General features: G+C 32.1%; 1 protein-coding gene across 1 annotated transcript; it reads left to right on the top strand.

Annotated features, from left to right (window-relative positions):
• Nucleotides 1-12,512: 12,512 nt before the first annotated feature.
• LOC109010926 (BTB/POZ and MATH domain-containing protein 2-like) lies at nucleotides 12,513-17,947 on the top strand. The gene is made up of 4 exons (XM_018991894.2): nucleotides 12,513-13,153; nucleotides 13,794-14,142; nucleotides 14,461-14,737; nucleotides 17,488-17,947. The coding sequence occupies exons 1-4, from the start codon at nucleotides 12,720-12,722 to the stop codon at nucleotides 17,670-17,672; spliced, it is 1,245 nt and encodes a 414-aa protein (XP_018847439.1). The 5' UTR covers nucleotides 12,513-12,719; the 3' UTR covers nucleotides 17,673-17,947.
• Nucleotides 17,948-27,764: the final 9,817 nt, after the last annotated feature.

Below are 27,764 nucleotides of genomic sequence, written 5' to 3'. Positions count from 1 at the left end.
ACCGCCATAATCACATGACATAAGCCTTACGTAAGAATGTCCTAAGAAATCTGAAGATACATGAACGCACGTTAGAATACACTCGTAACATTAGCATTTGATTGATTATTCTATTTTTTAAATTTTGATTAATATATAATTATTTTATTTTTAATTAATTATTTAAAATTTAAAATTTATATTAGTTTAGTCATTACACTCTTTATAATAATAAAATATTATTATTTTTTATTAATTTTTATTTTATTTTCATAATCTTTAATAACTTCTAACAAATCATATTTATTTTTATTTTCACAATCTAATAATTTATAATATAATAATCTCATATGTATATAGATAGTAAAATCTCATATGAATAAAAATCTCATATCTATAATATAATAATCTTAAAAAATATTTTTAGACTTGTTATAGTTCTTTTTTAAATATGGATGATGTTTGCTAAATTTGAAGATGAAAATGTATTTAGCTAATCCAATGACAATGCTCTCAATGACTTATTTATTCCATCTTTTAAAACAGATCATTAAAATTCATTTTTTTTAGTTTACATGTTGACTTTTATAATACTTCATGCATCAATCTATTTATTTTTTTTATATTATTTAAAAATTATACTTTTAATCTTTTTTATTTATTTCAAATATTATATTCTCTACAAATTATATATTTCAAATATTTATATATGCATCATATATTTTTATATTTGTAATATTTTTTTATGTATAATGTAATATTTTAAATTACTTAAAAAAAGAGTAAAAAGATAAATAAAAAAATACCTACTTTTATTATTAACAATATCAAAAGTACTTTTACATGCATAAAAGTTGAAGGAACTATAAATAGAGTGCTAGAGAGTAGATGAGATATAAGAGAGTGGGGTTGTGCAAAAGTGATAGGGTTAAAATGAAAATAAGATAAAAAAGAAAAATGATGAAATGAGAGAGAAATAATAAAAAATTGTTTAAAGGAATGAACAGTTACCTCTAAATGTAGAGGATTTACTGTAACTGAATATAAATTAGAAATAGAATAGATGATCCAATAGAATTAACTTTTGACCATCTTTCTTTATATTTTAAAGAAAAGTGTATTTTACAAAAGCTATTAGGAATGCCCTAAAAGGAGGATTGTTCTATTGATATCTCGTTTAATACTTGAGATGAGATTTGTAAGTAGGAATTAAATGGTTTAGTTGATATATTTTATAGAGTTTTGAAAAATAAAAAATAAAAAATTAAATAAAAATATTGTTATAATATAATTTTTTAATATAATTTTATTTTAGTATTTGAAAAAATTCATTTTTTTTTTGTATTTTATTTAGAAGTTTGAAAAAATCATAATAATTAGATAATAATTAAATAAAAAATTAAGAATTAAAAAATAAAAATATTTATATTTAAGATATTTAAATATCGAGATAATATGCAATGAAATTGGAAATTAGTGTGGTAAATCAATCATCGGCCAAGAATGAAGGGTCAAGATTAATCGAAATGGACAAAGGTCTCGTTTGTTTTCACATAAAATATGAGATGAGTTGAGATTAAAATTAAAAATTAAATAAATTATTATTAGAATATATTTTTATTTTAAAATTTTAAAAAATTAAATTATTCATTTTATGTTACATAAAAATTTTAAATAATTATAATAATTAAAATAAAATAAGTTCCATTTTTTCTCCAAACAAAACGAGGCCAAGTATGTCCGAGCTAAAATTAATTATGGAATAAAACTACTTTATCTTTCTATTTTGACCGCTTCATTTGACTGCGGGGCAAAAATTGGTTTTTTTTTTTTAATTTAATAATTTTAAACGTATTAATGTATTTTTTTATTTTTTAAAAATATTTAAATGTATTAAAATAATATAAAAAAATTTATTAAACAGTACATCTAGTGGTAAGAGTAGGCGGCGTATTAATTAAGATATGACTGAAGGTGAGAACCTGATGTATGCATACATGCATGAGATCAGATAATTTCCTTGGTAATAATCGAGGAAATGAAAGCTACCCAACCCGAAACATCGTTGTTCCCACTCCCGCCTGACTTGGCAATCAAATCTGGAAGCACCAACCCCTGCCGTACGTGCGTTTTGATCAACGTCAGAGATAAGCCTGATCAGAAACGTCAACGACAGACATGCAGGAGATCAATGGCATTTCAACAACCTCTGTCAGCCAGGTTTATTATGACTTCATTATTTTACAGTACTTTAATATCCTTGTTCATTCTCCCCCGGCATATTTGACTTCATGACTCTTTCGAATGGTTTACTTTCTCTTTTAGAAACTATAACTCTAGGGATGAGGGAATAAGTTTCTGTTTAGATTTAAAAATATTTTATTTTATTTTATTATTATAATTTTTTAAATTTTTTTATAAAAAATATAATAAATAAATCAACTTTTTTAAATCTCAAAACAATAAATTTATTTTTATATTATATATAACTTGCCTTGGGATTTAAAACAGATGTAAAAAATTTAAATTATTAACATTTTTTTATGCTAATTAATGTAGTGGGTTTATAAATTTTTTTGTGTTTAATGTATCAATAAATAAATTAGATATATTTTCTATATTAAAAAAAAGGCAGTGTAATGAAATTCTAAAAAGAATAAGAGAAGTGCTACTCTGCCGCTCATATTTACCCGCTGCAAGTCAGGCCAAAATCATATTTTTTTTCTATCATTTTTAAACATTTTTAAAAAATATAAAAAATATATCAATACACTAATAACCACTTCCTTAACTATAAAATAAAGAAAAAAATTTAAAAAAAAATGAAATACATGAAATGTCAAAATAAAGTGTCAAAGTAGCATTATTCAAATAATAATTGTTGCTATCTCGTCACACATGGAGCACAACTATGTTCATCTTACATATATCCAAGCTTTTTAAGAAAATAATGTTCATCACAATTCATGCATTTTTATAACGGGGATCAACTTTTTTACCATTTAATACATTTATATAAAATAAAAAGAGACAAATATTAATCTTAATTTCATAAAAAAAAATCATTTAAATATAACTATATATAAAATTAGATCTCGATAATTTAATACGTATACATGGAAATAAAATTCTAAAAACGCAACTTAATATATATTTCAAATTTATAATGACAATGTTTCATGTAATAATATTCATCCATAATTATTTTTATAATAAAATATTTAGATTTTTTTTCTTCTTCATAGAATCTATCAAGTGATTTTTTAGAATGTATTCTTTCATTCTAATATGTAAGTTAATTTATTAAGTTTCTTATAAAATCTAGATATTTTCGTGCCCCATTAATTAGCATATAAAGCTACAATTGAGATTTTAAATAAGTTTTTTCATTCTCAATGAAGTATAGAGGATAAAACCTATCAACTATTTTTCATATAAATAATCAGCTTTAAATATTTTTTCTTATATTTTCACTTTGAGTTCCATATTAAAATGCCTAGAATTGTATAATAAAATACTTTAGGATCATGCATATTAATAATTTTATTTTAGTTTAATTTTGGTGGGGTACATCCTTGAAAATATATAATATATAAAAATTATACAAGATTTTTGGGGCTATATGAAAAAAAATTAGATAGAGGAATTTGACTTATGTATATTGAAATTAAAAATAAAATAAAATTAGAGAGCATATAAGGAGTACAAATTCTTTAGGGGGGCATTTTCAATATATATAGAATTATAAATAAAATTTAGGAGATATTTTGAATTCTCAAAAAAATTTGGGAGCGCCATAGCCCCCTACCCTTAATGTAGTTCCATCACTGCATGCGGTTAGATCAAATTTATGTCTGCATCTAAATACAGGGTAAAACATTTCTCTAAACAAGAAGTGTTATAACTAAAAAAAAAATTATAAAAATAAATCCATAAATTGATATGATTTTATATGATATATTAGATTTATTTTATGATAAAAGTAGTTTTACAATCTAACGTATTATTTCAAGTTATAATAATTTATAAATTTAATTTTGTGAAATTTCTTTTCAGTTAAAATATTTCTCCAAATCTTAACTTTCTATTTTGTGGCGGTAAATAAAAGATATTAATTTTTTTTTAATAATTATTCTCATCAGATACTATTTATTATTTTACAGATTATGAAAAAAATTGTCAGGTATAAAATTTAAGAATGAATAATGACTGATGAATAATAAAAACTATTTTTTTATTTTACTTTTTTCGTTGGACAGACAAAGAACGTGTTAAAAAGGCCAAAAAGCAAGCATAGAGGATAAAACCTTACACACAAAAAAGAAAAAAGAAAAAAGCAGTATGGGCATGAGAAGATTACAGAAATAATAATGTGGTAGGAAGGAGAGCGATATAATTGTAAAAGTAGCAAAAGTTGTATCCAAAATTAGATTGTTTTGTTGAAATAAATATTAATTAATGGTAACATCACATCGATGGTTCAGTAGCCGTATGTACGTACGTGGTCCCCTTCCCATGCATATAATTAACCAAATTACTGTTTCTTTTCGTCTTCTTCTTCTTCCTGCCAGCCTCAGGCTTTCTGTATGTAACGTAGTGTACTTAAGGCTACCCTAGCACGCAAGCCTTTGCATTCCCTCGATCTCTGGGACTGGACCCATCCATTCTCTATTTTAGAACCGACACGAACTTTGCTTTATTTTTTCAACTTTTCCTAAATAGATAAAAAGATAGCAAAGTTAACATATATATATATATATATATATAGTAGTCCACTCGCGTATTTATAATTTTATTTATATTTTTATTTATAAAACTTATTTATTAATTTTCTTTTAAAATTTAAAATTTAAAATTTAAAATTTAAAACTTTTAATTTTTAATATATTAATAACTCACATGCATTGAAGTAAATCTTTTATAAATTTTTCTTAAAGATATTTAATATTTTTCATATATATATATATATATGAAAAATGATAGATGCAACAGCTCGGTGAAACCGGCGTGCAACCGGCTTATACACGTCACTTTTTTTTTTTTCCTTCCTCTCCCTCTCCATTTCTTTCCCCCTCTCTACCCCTTGAAATTTCATTTCTCCCTCCCACCCTCTCTCCCTCCATCTCTATCTCCATCTCCATCAGACCACTCCCTCTCCCTCTCCCTCTTCCTTGAAATCGCTAATGATTTTATTACAAAACTCTGAGATGAGTCTTTTGCATGAACGGAATCTTCCAGAGTAAACATATGTCCCTTCCTTTTCCTTGAACCAGAGTCTTCAACTTCTTCGCACGTCTCGATTGCACGTCCAGAGTCTTCAGATTTTCTCATTTCAAAAACCAAAGAAAAAGATATTGCATCTGGGTCTGCGTCGTCTAGCAGCCAAAACACTACAGACCATAAAAGTAAAAAAATCACATCTGGGTTTGCGTCGTCTAGCAGCCAAAACACTACAGACCATAGAAGGAAAAAAATAAAAAGTGAAAGATGTTCTTTGTCTCAGTTAAGAGTTACCATATAAACAAGCGCTGAAAATGAGAATAAAAACTTGCAATGGAGTTATCTTGTATTTTTTGGAATCTTAAAACTTGCAGTTGATTTGGTTATCTTGTATTTGGAGTCTTAAAACTTGCTGTTGATTTGGTTGTATAAGGAAGCAAACGGTGTAAACGTAGAAGAGCTGCTGCGGTGGAGTTAAGTTGCATGCAAAATATTTGATAAAATGTTTGAACGGTCTGTAGTGGCTTAGTTTGCTTTCTCAAGTCATATTTCGTCTTTTTTTTTTTAATATTTAACGTGGCAAAAAGATTGCACCGCGGTTTCTCACCACAGTTGCACGTAGCAGCTCTGTATATATATATATATATATATATATATATATATATATATATCAACCTATCAAATAACCAAAAACACTACAACGTACATTTACTGTTAGCTATTCTTATGTCTCGTTTGAATTGAGAGTTGATTTTAATTCATTTTATTTTATCTCAATTAATTATTATAATTTTTTTAAATTCTTATAAAAAATATAATAAACAATTCAATTTTTTTAAATTTTAAAATAATAATAATATTAAAAAATAATATTTTAATAATATTTTATTCAACTTTCGTCTCAACTCACTATCCAAACCTCACCTTACAATATATACACTATACACATGATACATGACTCGCTATTAGCTTGTTAAGTTTCATCGAACCTAACATATATAGTATGTATAATAGTGATTCTATAATGTGCATACATATAATTATCATTAGTATATTAATATTATTGTTTAGTAATTATCAAATATTAATATAGTATTGAATTTAACTATATAAGTTATACACTTTTTATATGAGTATGTATGATTGATATATAAATAATACATATTTTTATAGAATTATGCATACTAATATTAAAGTCGAAGGTTAAAGTCAAAAATGGAGTACTACGACGGTGCGAGTCAGTACAACCAAATTTTTAGATTATAAACTATTTTAAACTCTCACACAAAATATAATAAACAATTCAACTTTTTTAATTTTCAAAACAAAACTAATATTAAAAAATTATAATTTAATAATATTTTATTCAATTTTTAACTTTCATCTCATCTCATCTGTGTAATCAAACGAGACCGTCCTAATTCTATATTTTAAGTACATGCCTCGTTAAGTTTGGATAACGAAATGAAATAAAAATTCTGTAAATAATAGTAAAATAAATTGAGTTAAGATGATATTTTATTAAGCTTTGAAAAATGATAGAAAAAAATTGAATAAAAATATTAAAATACTGTTTGAATATTATTTTTGTTTTAAAATTTTAAAAAATTGTATTAATTTTTGTGTTTTGTTTGAAAGTTTTGATAAGTTGTAATGATCAAGTAATGATTAGATGAAAAATGTGAGGATTTGAAATTAAAAACCGTTGTGTTTGGGGGATGTTTGAAAATAAAATTATGAGAAGTTTTAAGATGAGATCATTTAAAATGAGTTGTGTTTGAGCGATGTTTGAAGGCTACGTTTGGACGTTGAGTTAAGTTGAGCTATTTATGAATAGTAATGAGATGAGATGATAGAGTCAGTTTTGTGGGGCCCACTTAAGATGAGTTTAAATATGTTTGGATGTTAAGATGAGTTTAAATGTATTTATGAAAAGTTGAAAAAAGTTGTGGGTCCCATATGTAAATGAATGTTGAATTGAAAAGGTCATAAGTTCCACGTGTAAAGAGGTTTGGAATTAAGATAAGTTTAATAAGTTGAGAGTTGGATATGTATATGTTATATTTAGTTTAAAATTAGACTGAACTGAATTGAATTCAGATTAGTTTAACAAACAAACAGGATCGTCATCTCACTTCCCAAACATGGCCTAAAAGTCTTGCACATATACACACACACTAGTAAAAGATGTTATGTGCCTAAGGCACGTATGCCCAATTGAATATTTTCTATGTTTTTATCTTATTAATAAGACACCTCTTTAATTCGTAAAATTTTCACAAGTAGATAAAAAAGTTACAAATTTGACTAAAATTTAATTTTTATTTTATTTTTAGCCAATCACTTATTAATTGAAATCTACGTTAAATTAGTTATCACATACTCTATAGTAATAAAATATTATTATTCTTTATTATTAATATTTCTTTAATTAAATTATATAGATCAACATTACTTATATTATAATATGTTAATAAAATTATTGCATTATCATTTACTTTGGACGATGCATTATGGATGTTTTGATATGTCATCTGTGAGCTACAGAAAGAAAACAATAAAATTGAGAAATTTTATACTTTCTTTCATCTCCTACACTCTCTTACCCAGCAACCAAACAAAGAAAACCTAAAAGAAATATCTTACATCCTTTGATGAATTTTAGTTGTTCATTGTTTGAGCCACTTTGTTTTTTAAATGTTGCTACATCCACATAAGAGTTTTACCGAAATTCTTTACTAAACGTTACAAATCTTTTTTTTTTTATTTTTTAATATTTTCTTTCACTATTTTTTAAAACTATTTAAATATTTTTTGAAAATAAAAAAAAATCACATATTCATTTAAAAACACTTATTTAATAATTAAATAAAAAAATTTTTAATTACGGTAAAAGATTTCGATAGACATGTTCTGTGGGCATAGTGTTTTCCTTCATCAAAACCCAAGATCGGCAACACCATTTCTCCCTCAGCCACATCTCCTTAGCCAGCCGCCTCCACACGTCGACTGTACCACGAAATGTAAAGATAATATGATTTTTTTAAATAAAATTAATTAGTCAATAATTTAATGCAGAGAAGCATGAAAATAAATTTTAACAAGCATTATAATGATAACAAAACATTACAGTAATATGAGTAATATAAAAATTAAAAGATTTTGGATATTCTAGCAATAATTTTCTTAGCAAATATATGAATTGTAGAATTCAACCACACTACTCAATGACCCAGAGAGCATTGAAAAAATACAGAGTCTTTTATTTCTATATTGCTCTCATATGTTTTCATCATTAAAGTAAGTCTCTTCTATTTTGAAAACTCCAAAAATATTATAATGGTAGAAAATCATTTTATCTAAATGATTTTAGTTAATTAAGAATATTATGGGATTTAAATTATATTAAAAATTCTAATTATTTATATGATTTTACTCTTTTAAAAATATTTAACAAAACTCTATCATTTATTTAATGATGAAATATTAGTATTTTATAAATTAAAGTTGAATTTATATTTTAATTATCTATTTTAAGTTAGTTTATTTTTAATGTTTTAACCTCCACTATTGGATCAATTTTGGAGATTCAAGATGAAGGGTTGAGATTTAAAGTCTCAAACCCTAACTTTTTTCCTAATTTTTTCCTCTTCCCTCTCTTTCCTCCCTCCCTCCAGGCGCACGCCCCTCTCCCTCTCGATCTCTCTTCTCCTCGGCTCCTCCTAGCGCCACCACCAAGCCCAGTCACCGGCGACCTTCCCCAAGCCGATCTCGTCCCCACATACCCCTCTCTCTCTCTCTCTCCCGCAACAGGCCGAAGCCCGTAGCCCTCTCTATTCCTTTACACGCACGGGTTTCTCCTTGTAGTGCCGTCGTTAGCCACCCCTATGGCACCGCACCACCACCAGTAGCCTTGTCCTTCGCCGACGACCCCTCCACTTCTTCCTTTCCTCCAGCCGACGACCCCTGATTTGTGATTTATGTGGAAACTTGTGTGGTGATTTGTGCCGCTGGCAGGGCTACCACGAGGCACCGTGGGTCTCCTCCCTGTCAAGTCATCCCGATCTACCCTTGCTCCAGCCCAACCCATCGTCCATCTCCCATTCTCTATCTCTCAAGCTGCAGCCTCCAGCCATCCCTGTGCCGCCACCAACTGCCTTAGATCGCCACGGCCCATGTCCAAGCCCACCTCTCTTAGCTATTGCCTCTGTCCCCCTGCACCATCGAGTGAAGAGAAGAACAAAAGAAGAAGAAGATGAAGAGATGGTGTTATGCAAAACGTGCAGAAAGTAGATGACAAAAACAATAACAAAATCGTAATAGGATTGAAACACAAATGGCACAAATGGAAGAAAAACGTGTCATTATCAATTTCTGTTTTTGTATATAGCCGTTTTTAAGTATGTGGGGATATAGAGGTTCTTTAAGAAATTTAAAAAATATCTGTTGATTATACGTTCGATCAGATAACATTTCTCTTGTATTTGTTTTCTTTATTTAATGAACTGATCATGACGAGATATGGGCGGAGGTAACACCGCAATTTATGGAAGGGCCCACTATAATTTAATTTGAAATTTATAAAGTTTTAGAGGCGAATCGGTTGACAGTTTGAGAGTTGCAATAATTTTTTTTTTGACATATTTAAAACTAAATTTCTACTTTTATTTATTGGCATGATATTTGAATGATTAAAATCTTTAAAAGGGTTTTTAAATGGATTTGCACATTTTTTAGTCGGTGTAATTATAGGTTTTGTTACACTTTTATGTCACTCCACTTGAAAGAGAATTTTAATTTCTATGATTATTCTTGATTTTGTTGTGCATGAATAGGCCATGTTTGGATTTAGGGATGATTTTATCTTATCTCGTTATTACAAATTTTTCAAATTTTCATATAAAATATAATAAACAATTGAATTTTTTTAAATCCAAAAATAATATTAAAAAATAATATCTTAACAATATTTTATTTAACTCATCTAAAACTATATCATATCATTTCATCTCATCTTACTATCCAAACCAACCGTGATAAAGCTAGGTACTATAGGAGATCGTTATAATTATTATTGTATTTGTATTGAAAATATGAGACAAAATGTCACATATGGTGACAATAAAAGAAGAAGGAAAAGAAAAGGAAAAATAAGAATAAAAAAAATAAGATATATAAAATATCATATATATAGCTAGGCAATTTTGAAACACCCACTAAGAATGGTTTTGTTACTATTAAGTAGTGTATTTGTGTCACTCGTGACTAGTAGTCATTGAGTAAGTTTTAAGATTTCACACTATCAATTGGCTTTTTTTTATAAGGAATTTTGCCTAAAACGATTTAAATGAAATAATTACATATGATATGATTTGTTTACATGCATATGGGATGCTTGGTATTAATGCCATATACCCAATACATAATATGGTAGCTTGGATATTTAAATAAAATAAGATAAATGCTTTAGTCACAAGATGATTTTATAAAAGTAAACTCACAAACTAATATGGCTTAATGTGATAGTCAGATTGTAAGGTGACTCTAATGTATCACATAAAATCACGTCAATTTGTAAATTTATTTTTATAAAATATATCGTTGTGGTTGTAGCATTTCGATCCCTTAAAATAATTGCATATTAAGAGGATAACTTTACAAAAAATCATAACAAAGAGGTTAAAAAAAAAAAAAAGATGTAAGGAAAAACATCCTCTTAAGATAAACCTTACAAAATTTATTACTATATGTAATTTGGATTTTTCAACCAATATTAAATATTCAGTAAATGTTATAAGGTTTATCTCTTTTTCATTTGAAATCCTTAAGTCTCCAGTAAAAATCTAAAAATATCTTGATCATAAAACACATGTTACTATTTTAATAGCCAATATTTTGGAATAAAAATTACAACATGAAAAATATTTTTATATTCTCTATCTAGAGTATTTTTTGGTAATTCCAGAATTTGGATGGATGATATTCTCATTCAATTATAAGATATCATATTATTAAAAATTTAATAATTATGTAAAAACTCTTAATATCATAATACTTTATAATATGATAACAATATAATTATCCATTGAGACAACCATGGATTTCATGTAAAATAAGGAAACCTTCAAATATTGTTATGCATTGAAAACACAAATGAACCCTAAAGTGCATGTTTGGGATTGCCATGAAAAATATAATTTATAGCCTTAGGGCTTATAACTTATAGTTTAAGTGATAAGTTCTACTATTAAAAAATTATTTGCTGTTTGATAACCGTATGTTTAAAGTACTTTCAAACATGTTACATTTGTTTGGAAACAAATTAAAAAGGTAATTTCTGAGGTAGAAATGACTATCATTTGATTTTTTAAAAATTATAACTATATATTTACAAGTTTGAAAATTGTAATTATCTGATAATTATATGGGTATTTTTGCTCATTGACAATATTTTTAAAATTTGAATTATATTTAAAAAAATTCAAAAAAGCACGTTTGAGAAAAAAAAATCAAAATGATGTTTTTCCTCAAACGTACGTTTTAACTTATTTGATATTAAAAAGTATTTTAATATGTAACATCCAAACAACCTCATTTTTTTATTAAAAAACTTTTAAGGCTATTTAAGCATTTTTTAAAGAGAACTTATACAGACTACAGACACAAAGAGATCACACTAAAATAAACCTACAAACTGACATAGTTTCACGTGATGCGTTTGATCTACTTGATATTAAAAGTAATTTTACAATCTGATTTACTGCATCAAGCCACGTCAGTTTGTAAATTTATTTTTGTATAATCCTTTTGTGGTCAAAGTATTTCTATTTTTTGAAACTCATAACACAATCTAAAACAGGCCCTAAAACCTGGTTTATTTTCACAAACTATCTCATCTAATCTAATCATTATAATTTTTTTAAATTTTTATATAAAATATAATAAATAATTTAATTTTTTAAATTTAAAAATAAAAATGATATTAAAAATTTATATTTTAATAATATTTTATTTTATTTTTAATTTTAATATTATTTCATCTTTTATATTATTTTTAATTCTAAAAAAGAGAGGTAGAAGAGTGATACACTTGATTGGATTTCCATAAGAAGACAAAAGGAACAAAGAAAAGAGAGACCAGTGGATGCCTAACGTTACATTGACACGGAGTTACTGAAACACCCTTGTCTGAAAGATAATATTACGGCTGTAGTACTATGCACGTGGCCCAAAAAGTTTTTTTTTTTTTTTTTTCTTCTGAGCAATAATTCCCATTGTCAGAAAAGAGTTTTGCTTTTAAATACCCACAAAATTCTCAGATTCGAGAAAATTACCCGAGATTTTCTCACCAAACATTCGCTTTCCCGAGAAAATTTTCCGGCTCTATCGAGTCTAAGCTAAAGTCTAATTCATCCCCCCTCAATTTCCTCCGCCGGCCCCTAGATACATCCTTCCCTTTGTATTTCTTCAGCTTTTGATACTCGTTTTATTTTTTTGGATCTATTTCTCGTGACTTGGGGATGGGAAAGGTTCTTAGAGAAAGCCCCAATTCGAGGCCGTCTTTTTCTTATTCTTCTTCCTCTTCGTCTCCTTCGCCTTCCACGACGACATCGACGTCCATCACCGAGACCGTGAACGGCTCTCACCAGTTCAAGATCTCGGGGTACTCGCTCTCCAAGGGGATGGGGATCGGGAAGTATATGGCCTCCGATACCTTCGTCGTCGGCGGCTACTCGTGGGCGATCTACTTCTACCCCGATGGGAAGAGCGTTGAAGACAATGCCGCCTACGTATCGCTTTTCATCGCGCTGGCCAGCGAAGGGACCGACGTCAGGGCGCTCTTCGAATTGACGCTCTTCGACCAGAGCGGCAAGGAGAGGCACAAGGTGCACACCCACTTCGGGAGGACTCCGGACAGTGGACCCTATACGCTCAAATATCGCGGTAGCATGTGGTAGGTTTTTTTATTTTTAGATTTCTGGATTATCTTCAGGATGATGATGATTGTCGTGTTCAAATATTTGAAGACGTGTTTTTTGGTTCGTCGATTGTTTTAATTAAAAATACGCCCTGAACGAGCAATTACCAAGCTTGGGGCATGATTACGATTCTTCTTCTTTGTTTTTTTGGAAGTTTTGAAATATGATGAGATGTCGAAGCGGGTGGTATACTGGATTAATTTGATAGGTTACGAATTGTAATGGCCTTGTTATTTTTTGAGATAAGATTGTTAGTGACAGAATCTCTTCTTGTGCGTCCAAAGATGTAATTTTTCTTTGAAAATTGTACAGAATTTATGTGAATTATTTGAATCGACAAAGCCTTTATCCCACATAATTGAGTTTTGAACGCTTATATATAATTCTTGGGATAGATATATATTATTTAATTAATGATTACTTGTAAAAAAGTAGTGGTATCATAAAATTTTTTGTGTTTGGCTTTTATTTTGAGCCAGGCACGAGAATAATAGAAGCCAGCGATGATTCATTTTAGGTGCCTACATTGCTCCTGCACACTGTTTCATGTGATTGAACTGGTTTTGATAGGTTAAGTGGAGAGTACTGTATAATGGGTTTCTTTGGATGTTGCAGGGGTTACAAGCGGTTTTTCAAAAGAACTGGTCTAGAGACATCCGACTACCTCAAAGATGATTGCCTTTCAGTTCACTGTAGCGTTGGTGTTGTGAGATCATATACAGAGGGGCCTAAGATCTACTCCATAGCACCACCACCTTCTAGCATTGGTCAACATTTTGGGAAACTACTAGAAAGTGGAAAGGGAACGGATGTGAGTTTTGAAGTTGATGGGGAAACTTTTGCCGCTCATAAGTTGGTACTTGCAGCTCGTTCACCTGTGTTTAGGGCTCAACTTATTGGTCCAATGAGGGATCACAATTCCCAGTGTATAAAGGTTGAAGACATGGAGGCTCCTGTTTTTAAGGTTCAAAACAATACTCTTCTATTTTGGGTCCATTTTGTGTATTAGTTAACGTTGCATAGGTGTCAATGTGGGTGCAATCTCTGTTAAATTAACAGTAATGACTGTTTGCACTATTTTTTTTTCCGTAAGAATCATTTTCCAATATTTCCCTCTCTTTACTTTTTTTTTGTGAGGCATGGATGCATATCACCTTTCTTGTGGCATCCATTTGACACTTCGCTAGACAAATATAATATAGAAGCCTCACTCACTTGTTGGGTTGGTCAATGACGTGCACAGAATTTAATTCCATTTTTGCCTTTATATGCCCTTATGCAGACTTTGCTTCATTTTATATACTGGGACTCTCTACCTGACATGCAAGAGCTTACTGGTTTGAATTCAAAATGGGCTTCTACTTTGATGGCTCAGCATCTGCTCGCAGCAGCAGATCGGTATGGCCTTGAAAGACTCAGGGTGCTATGTGAGGCCAAACTTTGTGAAGGTGTCGCAATAAACACAGTAGCGACGACATTAGCTTTGGCGGAGCAGCATCACTGTTTCCAGCTGAAAGCTGTGTGTCTCAAATTTGTTGCAATGCTTGAAAATCTGAAAGGTGAGTCTTTTCTTTCTTATGGTTCTAGGAACTTTATAAAAGAAGAATTGTTAAAATCCAGATGCCATATATTTAAAGAAAAAAAAAAAAGAAAAGCATTCAGAGGTCCTACTTTGTACTTAACAACAGCAGCAATTAGATGTTTATGCTGTCGATGTGTTTTCACGGTATATGATGGTTAGAACTAGGGTTGTGCGGTGGAAAATAGATAATTAAAGGCTAAGGAATTTGAAATGAAAACGGAAGGGGAGGGAAAGGATTTGGAGCCAACATATGGTGGGGGAGGGCAAAAAGTAGAGGCTATTTTGTTGTTGTGAGCAGTTACCCGAAAATGTTATTATTATTTTATTTGTTTGCTTTTGGTGCTCATTGATGGGAAAGGGGCTAGAGTTTTTATCATAGGAGTGAAAAATCAAGGTGGGATTGTGAGGTTTGATGGTTGGATTTGCCGGAAATTAAAGAGAAAAAGGATGGAATCATAGCTAACAAGAAAAGCTTCTGGACATTGCCCCTAGATTTCCTAAATTGTACTTATGATTTCCTTGGCACCACATTTTGGAGAAGGATTGCATCCCACAAATCTCAAAGAAAGCTTTGTCATTCCAAAATTATGATACTCCATTGAATACAAATGCTTTATCTATATAACTCGATGGGGAGTACTTTACACTAGTAACCTAATAGGCGTTGATTATTTAGCCAACCAATCTACCCGCATAAGAGCATTAGCATTGGTCTATGCATATGCATATACAAAGTCATATTTGCATAATATGACCCTAAAATCTTCCACATTGGCTTATGCATATCCAAATATTTAGCTACCTATGAATAATGCTTATCTAAATTTGGATAACCACTATTCACCTTACAAATCATATTTAAATAATTATTTCTCTCTCCTCCCACTCTCTCTCACACAATCCTTTCATTTTCTCCCTCCTTCAACAACAAAACAAACATTCACTTGCACATTCATTTTATTATTATAATATATTATATATATTTTTTTCATTTTATTATATTTTTAATATATTATTATTAAAAAATTATATTTTTTATTATTACATTTGTATTATTAATGTCTAATGTATGTAGTGGATGTTAATTACAAAATATATATAAAAAATTGATTTTAGCAAAAAAGTAATAATAATAATATTTTATTATTATTTTATCTCAAATATGCATAAGCTAATGTGAGAATTTTGCTTAAATGACAAAATAGATATGCAAAAGAGATAATTTTACATATGCATATGCATAAACCAATGCTAATGCTCTAAGCCATGATAAAAATATCAATTACTTAATAGAATAAAAGAAAGGATTTAATAGACAAAAACTGTTGCTCTTGTTCAGAAGTCCAAATTACGTAAATGCTCATGACTCCTAAAATTAATGAAAATGTTTAAAACTGGCTTTTGGCTGCCTGCATCATTCCTCTGGTTGGAGAAAATTGTCCTCAATTTTTGAAATGCTGTAGTGAGTACTCTTGGTTTCTTGAATTTCAACGTCAAATAAAAGGCTGAACTGATGATTGGAATTTTCAGGAATGACAAAATCAATGGTGTGCACATTTTTTGTTTGTTGGCCGCCGCCCCCCCCCCAAAAAAAATTTTTATGTATATTTTTTTTGGATTTTGACATTTGTCAGCTGCCACATTGTCTACTTCTTTGGCTACAACATTAAGAACAATGATGTAGAAAAGCTCAGGTCATTTGGTTGCTTATTAAGGCGCAATAGGGACTGACTGGAATCTGATTTGTCAAATTCTTCTTCCAGAACAGTGCATTCAACCTCTTTTCTTGGTTCTCATGCTCAATCTTTTTTTTTGTCAAGCAGTTTGGGATCTTTCTTTCCAATGATATATGGCATATTTGACATTCTAGCAGCTGTATCACCTCTTGTTGGAGGTTTAGGTAGCTTAGTTGCTTGCTGAAGCTTTCCATAAGCTTTTGTCTCACATTGTGATGCTATTCTGGAAACTCATAACTCAGTTAATCCATCTTGTTACTCAAACTTTGTCAGACAGTTCTAGCTTTTTAGTTTGCTTTCTTGCAAGTTCATTTCTCTGTTTAAGCTTGCAAATTGTTTCCTCTACTTTATTGTCAGATCTCTAAATTAATTTGATTTTCTTCCACATGATAATAGCTTTCTGAAAATCCGAAAACTCTACTAGAGATATTTTCTTTTGACTCACTCTTGGATTGAACAATAATTATATGCTCACATTCATTTATTGCATATTTGATTGTTTGCTCATCCGCTTTCTAGCACAAGCATCACCAATTGATCACCTTGAGGAAAAACAAACTCTCATAATCAAGCATCTCTTGAAGCATTTTTCCTTTAAGATGCATCTTGAGCTCTTTCTACTGCATCACTATAGCTGTACTGATTGATTTCTAATGGACTTTGGATAAAGATCTCAAGAAATCAAATGTAATTTAGAATAGCAGCAACATGAGTTTATTAGAATAAGGAGATTGTAGAGTTTTTTTTTTAATAAGTAGGGAGATTGTAGAGTTATGGTCAAAAGATTGAGGTCCTGATGTTCTAACGTTGCAGAATTTTTATGAAAGCAATGGATTTTGGGGTTTTAGAATGTTAGGGTTTTGCGGTGTAAAAGAGAGAGATATAATCAACTGGATTCCAAGTATCTCGATGAGTATTCCTTGTACTGTCTTGGGATGTTTCTCTGAATGTTGGGCTGCTTCTGATTATTATCGTATTTTTTTGTTCACAGCTGTGATGCAGACAGATGGTTTTGAATACTTAAAGCAGAGCTGCCCCTCTGTCCTTACAGAACTCTTGGAGTACGTGGGTAGAGTTAGCGAACACTCCGTCATTGTATGCAGGCATGGGAATGAAGCTATACTCGATGGCAGCGACGTGAATGGTAGGCGGGTGAAGCAAAGACTATATAGTTAGCAGGTTTCCACAATTCTTTGTAGCCAAAGAAAGAAAAAAGGACAATAACGTTTTCTAGGGATTAGAAACAATTTGCTAGCTTCCGGTTTTCATATCTGTAAGCGAATGTAAATTGAGATGTGCATTTGTTGTCCAATTTTAGCTCGTAATTTGTAAGCCTTCTCTTGTAGTTTGCCACTTCCTCCCCCTCCATGATCAAACTGTGTAATGCTTTTTCTTCCTCTGTTTTTCAGTACCACTTTTTTGGTGTATTTAACCTCAAATTTTTTGGATTACTGTTGTGTGTTTTGTCGCCATGACATTCAGTTGTGTTACATATTTTTTTAGTCCCAATCAAAGCCTATTGATTCTTATTTATTTTTTGTTTTTATCCCGAGCCGTTTGAACAAAGAGCAACAACAAAGGAGAAGAAAAGAGGTGTTGGGAAAATCATTAATGCAGGAACAATGAAGAAAATTCCTCCATTTTTCCTGTGTACAGATAAATCCCAGGACGTTCCTTTTAGTTTTAGAGTGCTAAACCCATAAAAAGATTATACAAAAGTAATCTTACACACTGACGTGGTTTTATGTGATCCATCAGATCTGTTTTATAATAAAAATAACTTTATAATCTAACAAATCATATAAAGTTACAGTTTGTGTAATCACTTTATGGCTATAATATTTCTCTTATTTTTATGAGAATTCATTTTTGGCTGCCGGGTTTTATCCAGATCTGTCCATTTTTCAAACTATTCTTGTAATGATATGTCCAAAACATGATTTAAATGCATTTATCACTCCATGTAATGTCCCCTTGGTGGCTTATAAGCTCCTTTAAAATATGAATAATGTTACCTGTAACGTCATTAATCTAATGCTATCGGTGTTTGATGTAAGAAGAAATGGATTGCTATTATGAATGGTGATGGGATTTTTCATTTCAAGTGTTGGAGTCTTATTTATTAATTATGTGAAAATATGACCATATATGAGTAAATGCGGTGGAAAGATAAGAGAGACACAGTAACCAGCATTGTCTCTTGTTCAGTATGAACATTTTCTCTCAATGCTAAATGCTCGTCCTTATCATGAATATTCAGATAAACTGAATTTACAAGGAATGATATTATTTGATTTGTCCTGTTGACTGTTTTTCATTGCTTGATGGATGGGTTAAACTGAGTTCAAACTTTTTTTTAGATTATTTGCAGCATAAAGGCACTGAGTGTCACGTGTCATGGATATAGGTTGATGGATTTGTTTTAATTTTCAGGTTTTAGATTTATTTGACTTGTCCAGTTGAATGTTTTTTATTGCTTGATGGATGACCTTTATTTCGATTATTGGCAGCTTAAAGGCACCTAATGTCGAGTGTCATGGATATAGGGTGTTAGATAATTTTTACTTTTTCGGTCTTAGCTTTATTTTTTCGTGGTCACACTTAGGAGTATAATTGGTTCGATTTGATTTGATTTTAGATATATTTTAGAATCAAATTGGTTTATATCGATTTCGAGATTTGAAGAACCGATACCGCACTAGTTACATCTCTAAATCAATATTTCCGATTTTACCGATTCTAGTCCGGTGCGTTCCCATTTTTTCGGTGTATTATATAGCATATATATTATAGTATATAATAATATAGTGATAATATATTGTAACATATTATAATATAAATTTTAATTGTATTATAGACTATAGTGATATATTATAATATATAATATAGTGATATATTATAGTGTATTATAACATATAGAGGAATAGTATTAGTGTAACTACTAATACAATAGACTATAGTGATAATATATAGTTATTTATATAGGATTTTAAAATTTAATATTATATTAATAAGTAATTTATTATATAATAAAAAATTCCATATAATATAAAAATATTTTATACAATATAAAAAATTAAAAAATATTTATGAACCAGTCCGGTCCAGTGTTAGAAATAGGAAAATTTAAAGCACTCTCATTAGATTAGCTAAAGTTAAAGTACATTTTTTATGAATGTAAGATGAATTTAGCATTTAGCTATTACATTCACATAAGTTTCTACATTGGAATAGCCATTTTTTCATTATATGACAATAAAATAATATAAGATGAATTTAACTTTGACTATTCACATCAAATCTTCAAATTGGATTATCCATTTATTCATTATATAATAATGAGTAATTAATAATTTTGAAAAATTTTTAATTTTTTTAATTATGAATTTATTTTATTTTATCATATTTTACTATTCATAATATTATATATTAATTAGTAATTGTATTCTAATTATATTTTTTCAATTATCATTTAAAATGGAGAGAGAAATAATTGATATTAAAAGGAGAGAGAAAAAAATAATATAAAAGGGATTTAATGAATGAATATAGTGTTCCAAATTTGGAAATTAGTTTGGATATTACTGTAGCTATATTCCAAATATTTGGAATATAGCTAATTCAATGTGAGCAATTTATTGACCTAATAGCTAAATTCTTATTGGATTTAGCTTTTAGCTAATCCAATGAGAATGCTCTAACATGACCGATTTTGATCTATTTTGAGAAAAATGGAATTGGTATTGGACTGGACCAAACCGGTCCGATCTGGTTTACCGATTCACCATTTTTTTTCACCCCTAGTCACACTCACTCAATGTCATTAGAATTGGTGTTGTAATTCCTTTAATAGACTTAGAATGACATCATTTGTGTATACATCTTCTCTTGTTAACCGAACTTCGAGGAATGACTCAACGTGCATTTGTGGTTAGAAAGCTCCACTTAGAACATAAAATATGCCAAGAAATCTGGGACAATCATTTTTTGAGTGTCCAAAGTATAATATAGAGGTAGAACATATTTTCATTACTCTGACGTTTCATGGGTTCTTAGATAATTTTGATATTTAACATACTAGTTGCTTGTTTGTGTATAATCAAAGATTACTATACTGCAAGTGTGGCGCCCTCGACCTCACTTGTTATTTTTGTAGAGTTTGTGACATCGAGATGATGATCACACGGATCATGCACCCCAACAACCACTGCTCAGAGTGTGTACAACATGCAATAAGTGTACAATATAATATTCGAAACGGAGAAATAAAAATGTCTTTCTTTATTAAGTACCAGAATTGTTCAAAAACAGTAAAATATCTTTATAAGATTTATACAATCATCCGATATATAATTTAAAGAAAACAAATAACATAAAGGAAACAAATCCCATAACGCTGATTAACATATCAACAAGTCATGACTCAGGCGGAGCCGGTCCCTCAGGTTCATACTCAGGCTCTGCGTCAGACTCTACGGCACCATAAGATGGAACCGTATGGTAAAATACCACAATGAGATTTTGACATCTTAGTAAGTAATTAACCATAGCAAAACATCCAAGATATTTATAACACGTTAATACAATCACACGTCCACATACGGACAAATATGAAAGAAACAAAACCACAATTTTTTTCCCAAAAATATACTTTTAATCACTCATGCCAAAAACTCCATTGTGGTCCAATCATAACCATTATTTTATTATGCATGCACCACGGTCTCCCCTATGGACCGTCCGCACACCTTGGCTCTCATCGTCGCACCATGGATAACGTCCGTGCATGAGACTTTGTAACGAGTGATGCCCAGCTCCGCGTCCAACGCATACATAGCCAAACATCCTCTAACCTCGCCAACCAAAAGGTCACGGAATCGGTACGAAAGCGTTACCATCTCGTCTGTTCCTGTCGTCACCCTGCAACAACTCAGGGGACGTCACGTTAGTCTGTTACGTTCTTGAGTGACCAGAGGAGCTCCACCGAGATAATACCCCATCTCGGCTTGGGGTTGTGATACACACGCACCAACATAATTAATACCATTAATCCCAATTTTCAAAACAGATAACGTGACTTCATAGCATAATTTATTTAAGACGATAAATATACATGACAACAAATATTGGATGACACAGTGAATTGCTCATTTATAACTTTACAACAATTACAAATACACAGTTTACAACCAACTACACGCGTAATCCGGTCCTCCAATCGGGCCCAAGGCCCAATACGAACATCAACTGCAATTTATTCCCAACATTTCGATGACCCAAGGCCCAATTCCAACAGCCCAACAGTTTACAAATAAATGTCAATTATAATATCAATTTAAATCTCACAGTCGCGATAGAAAATTACTCACACGAAGATGGAAAAAAATTCTGGAAGATCGCGCAAATGGAGGTGCTACCAAAAGTGGTGGCAAAGTGGCAGCAACGGTGATTCAACAGCAAAACAACGGCAGTTTTGGCAAGTTTTTCACAAGGGAATTTCGATCTAGGTATAAATGGATGGAAAAAAGGGTTCTACTGTGGTGGGTCGTGGTGGTGCACATGGCGGCGCACAATGGTGCTCATGACAGAACTACTCTTAACACACTCGAATTTTTAACCAAAATTCACTGCACAAAAATTATACACTAAGAAGCGAGATGAGAAACTTAAACATAAGGGGAAGGAAAAATCAAAGAGAGATTTAAATGAGGAACTCGGGGGCCTATTTATAGGCCAAGTATGGCGGTAAGAGGGGGCTGTGTGTCGCACGGGGAGAAGAAGAGGAAATCGACAGTGTAAGCCCTGGAGGGGATGCGTGGCAGTGTGAGTTGCGTGGTGAAGTGGTGGGTTGACAGTAATTGAGGGAAACACAACTGATAGGCACGGGGCAGCCATGTAAGCTCGAGGTGGAAGGTGGTGGTGGCCGCGTGGAGCGACGGCTTGACAGCAACCTCTCAGAGTCCCATGCCGAACGACACTGAGTATCTTACGCAAGAAGGAGGTGGTGGCTTGCGGGTGAAATGCATGACTAAGGTCCGAATGGCGTTGGCAACAGCTAGACAGAGAAGAATCTGGAAGAAGGTAGAAGAAACCAGACGAAAAGGGAATAAAAAAAGAAGAAGAAGGAAGAAGGAGCAGCACGGCGCAAATGAGAAAGTGATGAAACCTTAAGGGGTCACACCAAAACGGCGCCGTTTAGACAAACAAGGGGCTGGGTTCACTTAAAATGCATGGGCTAGGCCCTTTGCACACGGGTTGGGCCATACAACTACACACGGGTTGGATCGAATTTAAAAAAAAAATACACACACACACACAAGGCACAAACAGCACACACAGAGCCCAAAAATAAAACACTACTAAAACAAAGGCCCAAACCGAAAATACACCAAAATAAATTAAAATAACACAATTAAATAAAATAACACAATTAAATAAGTAATTAAAACACATGAACATTTAAGGATCTCACATCCTCCCCCCATTAAAAGAAATTTCGTCCTCGAAATTGACAAGTTCTTTCATTAATTCTAGGATAAGATACAATACAAAGCTCAAAACAAGCTTGAGAAAGAAACCAACATTCAAAATTACCCGAACAAGTAGGGGTAAAACTTCCTCATGTTTGTCTCTCTTTCCCACGAGAAATCCTGAACCAAAGGATCTCCCCATGATACCATAACTAAAGGTATCGCCTTGGATCTCAATTGTTATTCATTTCTGTCCATGACCTGAGTCGGGACAACTTCATAAGTGAGTTTAGACTGAAGTTGAATGCTTTCCGGGTCAAGGAAATGTGGCTCTTGCTGTCCAAAGCTCTTTTTTAGTGATGACACGTGGAAAACATCATGAATTTCTCCAAAATATTATGGCAAAGCAATTTTGTAAGTGACATGTCCAACCTTTTCCAGAATTTGAAAAGGGCCAACATACCTCGGGCTAAATTTCACTTTCTTACCAAAACGCTTAACGCCTTCATTGGTGAGACTTTGAGGTATACCCAATCACATTCTTCGAATGATAGATCTCTTCTCCTCGTGTCAGAATAGCTCTTCTGACGATTCTGTGCTGCTGCCATCATGTCTCTTATAACTTGAACATGATTCTTCCTCATCTCCTGAACAATTTCTGGCCCAAGTAGATTCCCTTCACCAACTTCATCCCAAAACAAAGGAGATCTTCACTTCCTCCCATAAAGAGCTTCATAAGGGGCCATTTGAATAGACGTTTGAAAGCTGTTATTATAAGCAAACTCTATAAGCGGCAGATGATTTTTCCAACTTCCTTTAAAATCCAAGACACATGCCCGTAACATATCCTCGAGAGTCTGAATGGTGCGTTCTAATTGACCGTCGGTTTGAGGATGATATGCACTGCTGAATTTCAACCTGGTGCCCAAGGTTGTCTGCAAACTCTTCTAGAAATGAGATGTGAATCATGGGTCCCTACCTAACACTATACTCTTGGGTATTCTATGAAGACGCATAATTTCTTTGACATACAACTGAGTCAAAATTCCCAAAGTATCAGTGTTAGAAATAGGTAAGAAATGGGCACTCTTGGTCAATCGATTAATAATTACCCAGATTGAATTTTTCCCACTAGGTGTTCTTGGTAGTCCTATTCCAAAGTCTATTGCAATGCCGTCTCATTTCCACTTGGGAATAGGGAGGGGTTGAAGATAGCCAGCAAGCCTCTGATGCTGAGCTTTTAACCATTCCACAAGTTGAACATTTTGCAATAAACAAAGCGATGCCTTTCTTCATTCCTTCCCACCAAAAACATTTCTACAAGTCTTGATACATCTTTGTACTTCCAGGATGAACTGAATAAGGAGTTGCATGAGCCTCTGCCAAGATTCGTTCTTTAAATTCTGAATCAGTAGGAATCACCCTATGATTTCGGAATAAAAGAATGTCATCTTTGTCTAGACTGAAATGTGCAGGTCCTTGTCACTTCTTGACTCTTTCTCTAATATCTAACAACTTTGAGTCCTTTTTCTGCAGAGTCTTGAGTTCCTCAAAATCAAGAATTTGGATATCATGTATCGAAGTCATCATCTCCTCCTGCTGCGAACTCTCAGTAAGAAGTCTCCTCATTCCATAAAGGAGAGAGTCTAACCCTGATGACTCTACCTCATCAACCGAATAAGGCCTCGTTTGTTTTGAAAAAACATCTCATCTCATCTCATCTAATCATTACAACTTTCTCAACTTCCAATACAAAATAAAATAAACAATTCAATTTTTTCAAATTTCAAAACAAAAATAATATTAAAAAATATATTCTAACAATATTTTATTCAACTTTTTAATTTTAATCTCATCTCATCTCTGAAAACAAACGAGGCAAGACTTCCGACTTAGTGCATCCATAACCTGATTTGCTTTTCCTGGATGGTACTTAATCTCACACTGATAATCACTGATAATACATGACCAAACATCCTCTAACCTCGCTAGCCAAAAGGTCACGAAATCGGTACGAGAGCGTTACCGTCTCGTCCGTTCCTGTTGTCGCGCTGCGACAACTCAGGGGACGTCACGTCAGTCTGTTACGCTCTCGAGAGACCAGAGGAGGAGCTCCACCGAGATAATGTCCCATCTCGGCTTGAGGTCGTGATATACACGCACCAACATAATTAATACCATCAGTCCCAATTTCCAAAACAGACAACGTGACTTCATAATACAATTTATTTAAGAAGATAAATGTGCATGACAACAAATATTAGATGACACAGTGAATTGCTCATTTATAACTTTACAACAATTACAAATACACAGTTTACAACCAACTATACGCACAATCCCGTCCTCCAATCTGGTCCAAGGCCCAACAATAACATCAACTGCAATTTAATCCCAACACTTCAACGGCCCAGGGCCCAATTCTAACAACCCAACAATTTACAAATAAATGTCAATTTAAATCTCACAGTTGCGATGGAAAATTACTCACACGAAGATGGGAAAAAATTCTGGAAGATTGCGCGAATGGAGGTGCTGCCAAAAGTGGTGGCACGGTGTAGGCAACAATGATTCAACGGCAAAACAACGGCAGTTTTGGCAAGTTTTTCACAAGGGAATTTTGGTCTAGGAATAAATGGATGGAAGAGAGGGTTTTGCTATGGTGGGTCGTGGTGGTGCACACGGCCACACACGGTGGTGCTCACGGTAGAACTACTCTTAACACACTCGGATTTTCAACCAAAATTCATTGCACAAAGGGGATGCGTGGCAGTGTGGATTGCGTGGTGAAGTGGGGGGTTGACAGCAATTGAGGGAAACACAACTGATAGGCATGAGGCAGCCATGGAAGCTTGGGTTGGAAGGTGGTTATGGCCATGTGGAGCGACGGCTTGATAGCAATCTCTCGGAGTCCCATGCCGAACGACACCGAGTAGCTCACGCAAGAAGGAGGTGGTGGCTTGCGGGTGAAATGCGTGACTAAGGTCCGAATGGCATTGGCAACAGCTGGACGGAGAAGAATCTGGAAGAAGGTAGAAGAAACCAGAAGAAAAGAAGAAGAAGAAGAAGAAGGAGTTGCACGACGCAAAGGAGAAAGTGATGAAACCCTAAGGGGTCACACCAAAACGGTGCTGTTTAGACAAACAAGGGGCTAGGTTCACTTAAAACGCATGGGCTAGGCCCTTTGCACATGGGTTGGGCCATACAACTACACACGGGCTGGATTGAATTTTAAAAACACACACACACACGGCCCAAACAACACACACAGAGCCCAAAAATAAAAATATTACTAAAATAAAGGCCCAAACCGAAAATACACTAAAATAAATTAAAATAACATAATTAAAATAACACAATTAAATAAATAATTAAAACACATAAAAATTTAAGGATCTCACAGCAAGTGTTTCAAATGGGCAGATAGTAGTGAAGACAGAGTGAAAGAACTTGTAAAGATAGAATCTGAATTATTAAGGAAGTAGAAAGAGATTAAAAAAAGAGAGGAAGAGATTGTGAATAGGAAGTTGAGAGTCCACAAGAAACAAGTCGTAATTCAAAGGCAACAAGCAGACATCCGGCGTGAACGTATTGTACTTTCTGTGTATTGGGTTATTACAATATTAATATCATTGTACTTGATACAATCAAAGTGATAATCCCACTTAATGGAAACTTTGTATAGCGTATGTTTGGGACTAATTGGAATGTTGTTATGTATAATGGAACCTTTCGTTAAATTTCATGTTAGTATTGACAATTCTCATCTACGTTAAAATCAATTTCTAAGATATTTGTTGAATCCTCTTAGTCTATATATGACGCATAGGGAAATATTTTGTTGCGACATATTGCTATGCATGAAGCATAGGGTCTTTTTGGTTTTCAGCACTATCTCACATAGAACATTGCACACTCAAAAGTTAGTATCCCTTAAATGGAAAAAAAAAATACCAAGTCAATGTCTAGGAACAGAAGAATATGCAATCAAAGTGACCATCTCATTTCAAGTTCACATCTTTACAAACCAACATCTACCAATCTGATAACAGTTCAGGATTAGAAGCCGTCAAATACAAAAGGACATCCACATCTAACAACCTGATACTAATATAAAATCACACCCATGTCTATTAAAATGAACTCTAAAATATTTTTTACAGCCCATGAAACAAATGTAAAGTCAAAACCACACACTACATGAGAAAACCAATTAATATTGTTTACAGCCCATGAAGGATTTTAACATAAATTAATAGTTTTACATCCCTAAATGCTTCGCTCAGCTCTTGGTTGCTATACTTGTAATTTCACTAACACTTCTACATTAATATGCAAGGTTAAGATATTGCAACTAGCAAAATTGGATAACCAAATAAATCAACTACCAACTTAAATGAACAACTTTATACATTTTAAGTACATTTTTAAGGATACATACCAATGATAACAAAACCAAAATCCCCAACTACAGCTCCGGTCGTGTCCCATCCCCTTTATCCGGCTGTGTTGCTTCCATCTCTGACTATGTTCCATCCACCCTAAGTTGCATATGTGAAGATAATATAACGTAATATAACAGCACAAAACATTAGACCTTGTTCGTGAGATAGACCTCGTTTGTAGCTATAGTTGTATCTACAGTTGTAACTGCAACGTTGGAACAAATTTGGATTGGTGGCTTGTTCATGAGATAGACCTCGTTCATTGCATACAACTTATTAATCATATCCTGATCATGTTCATCACATGAAACTGCATTTGTTGCGACATCGCCACATATCTTCATTATATGTGA

The sequence above is a fragment of the Juglans regia genome, chromosome 11, assembly GCF_001411555.2.
Source record: "Juglans regia cultivar Chandler chromosome 11, Walnut 2.0, whole genome shotgun sequence".
NCBI lineage: Eukaryota > Viridiplantae > Streptophyta > Magnoliopsida > Fagales > Juglandaceae > Juglans > Juglans regia.
The sequence above is the reverse complement of the archived record's forward strand: the minus strand, read 5'-3'. Positions and strand labels throughout refer to the sequence as shown.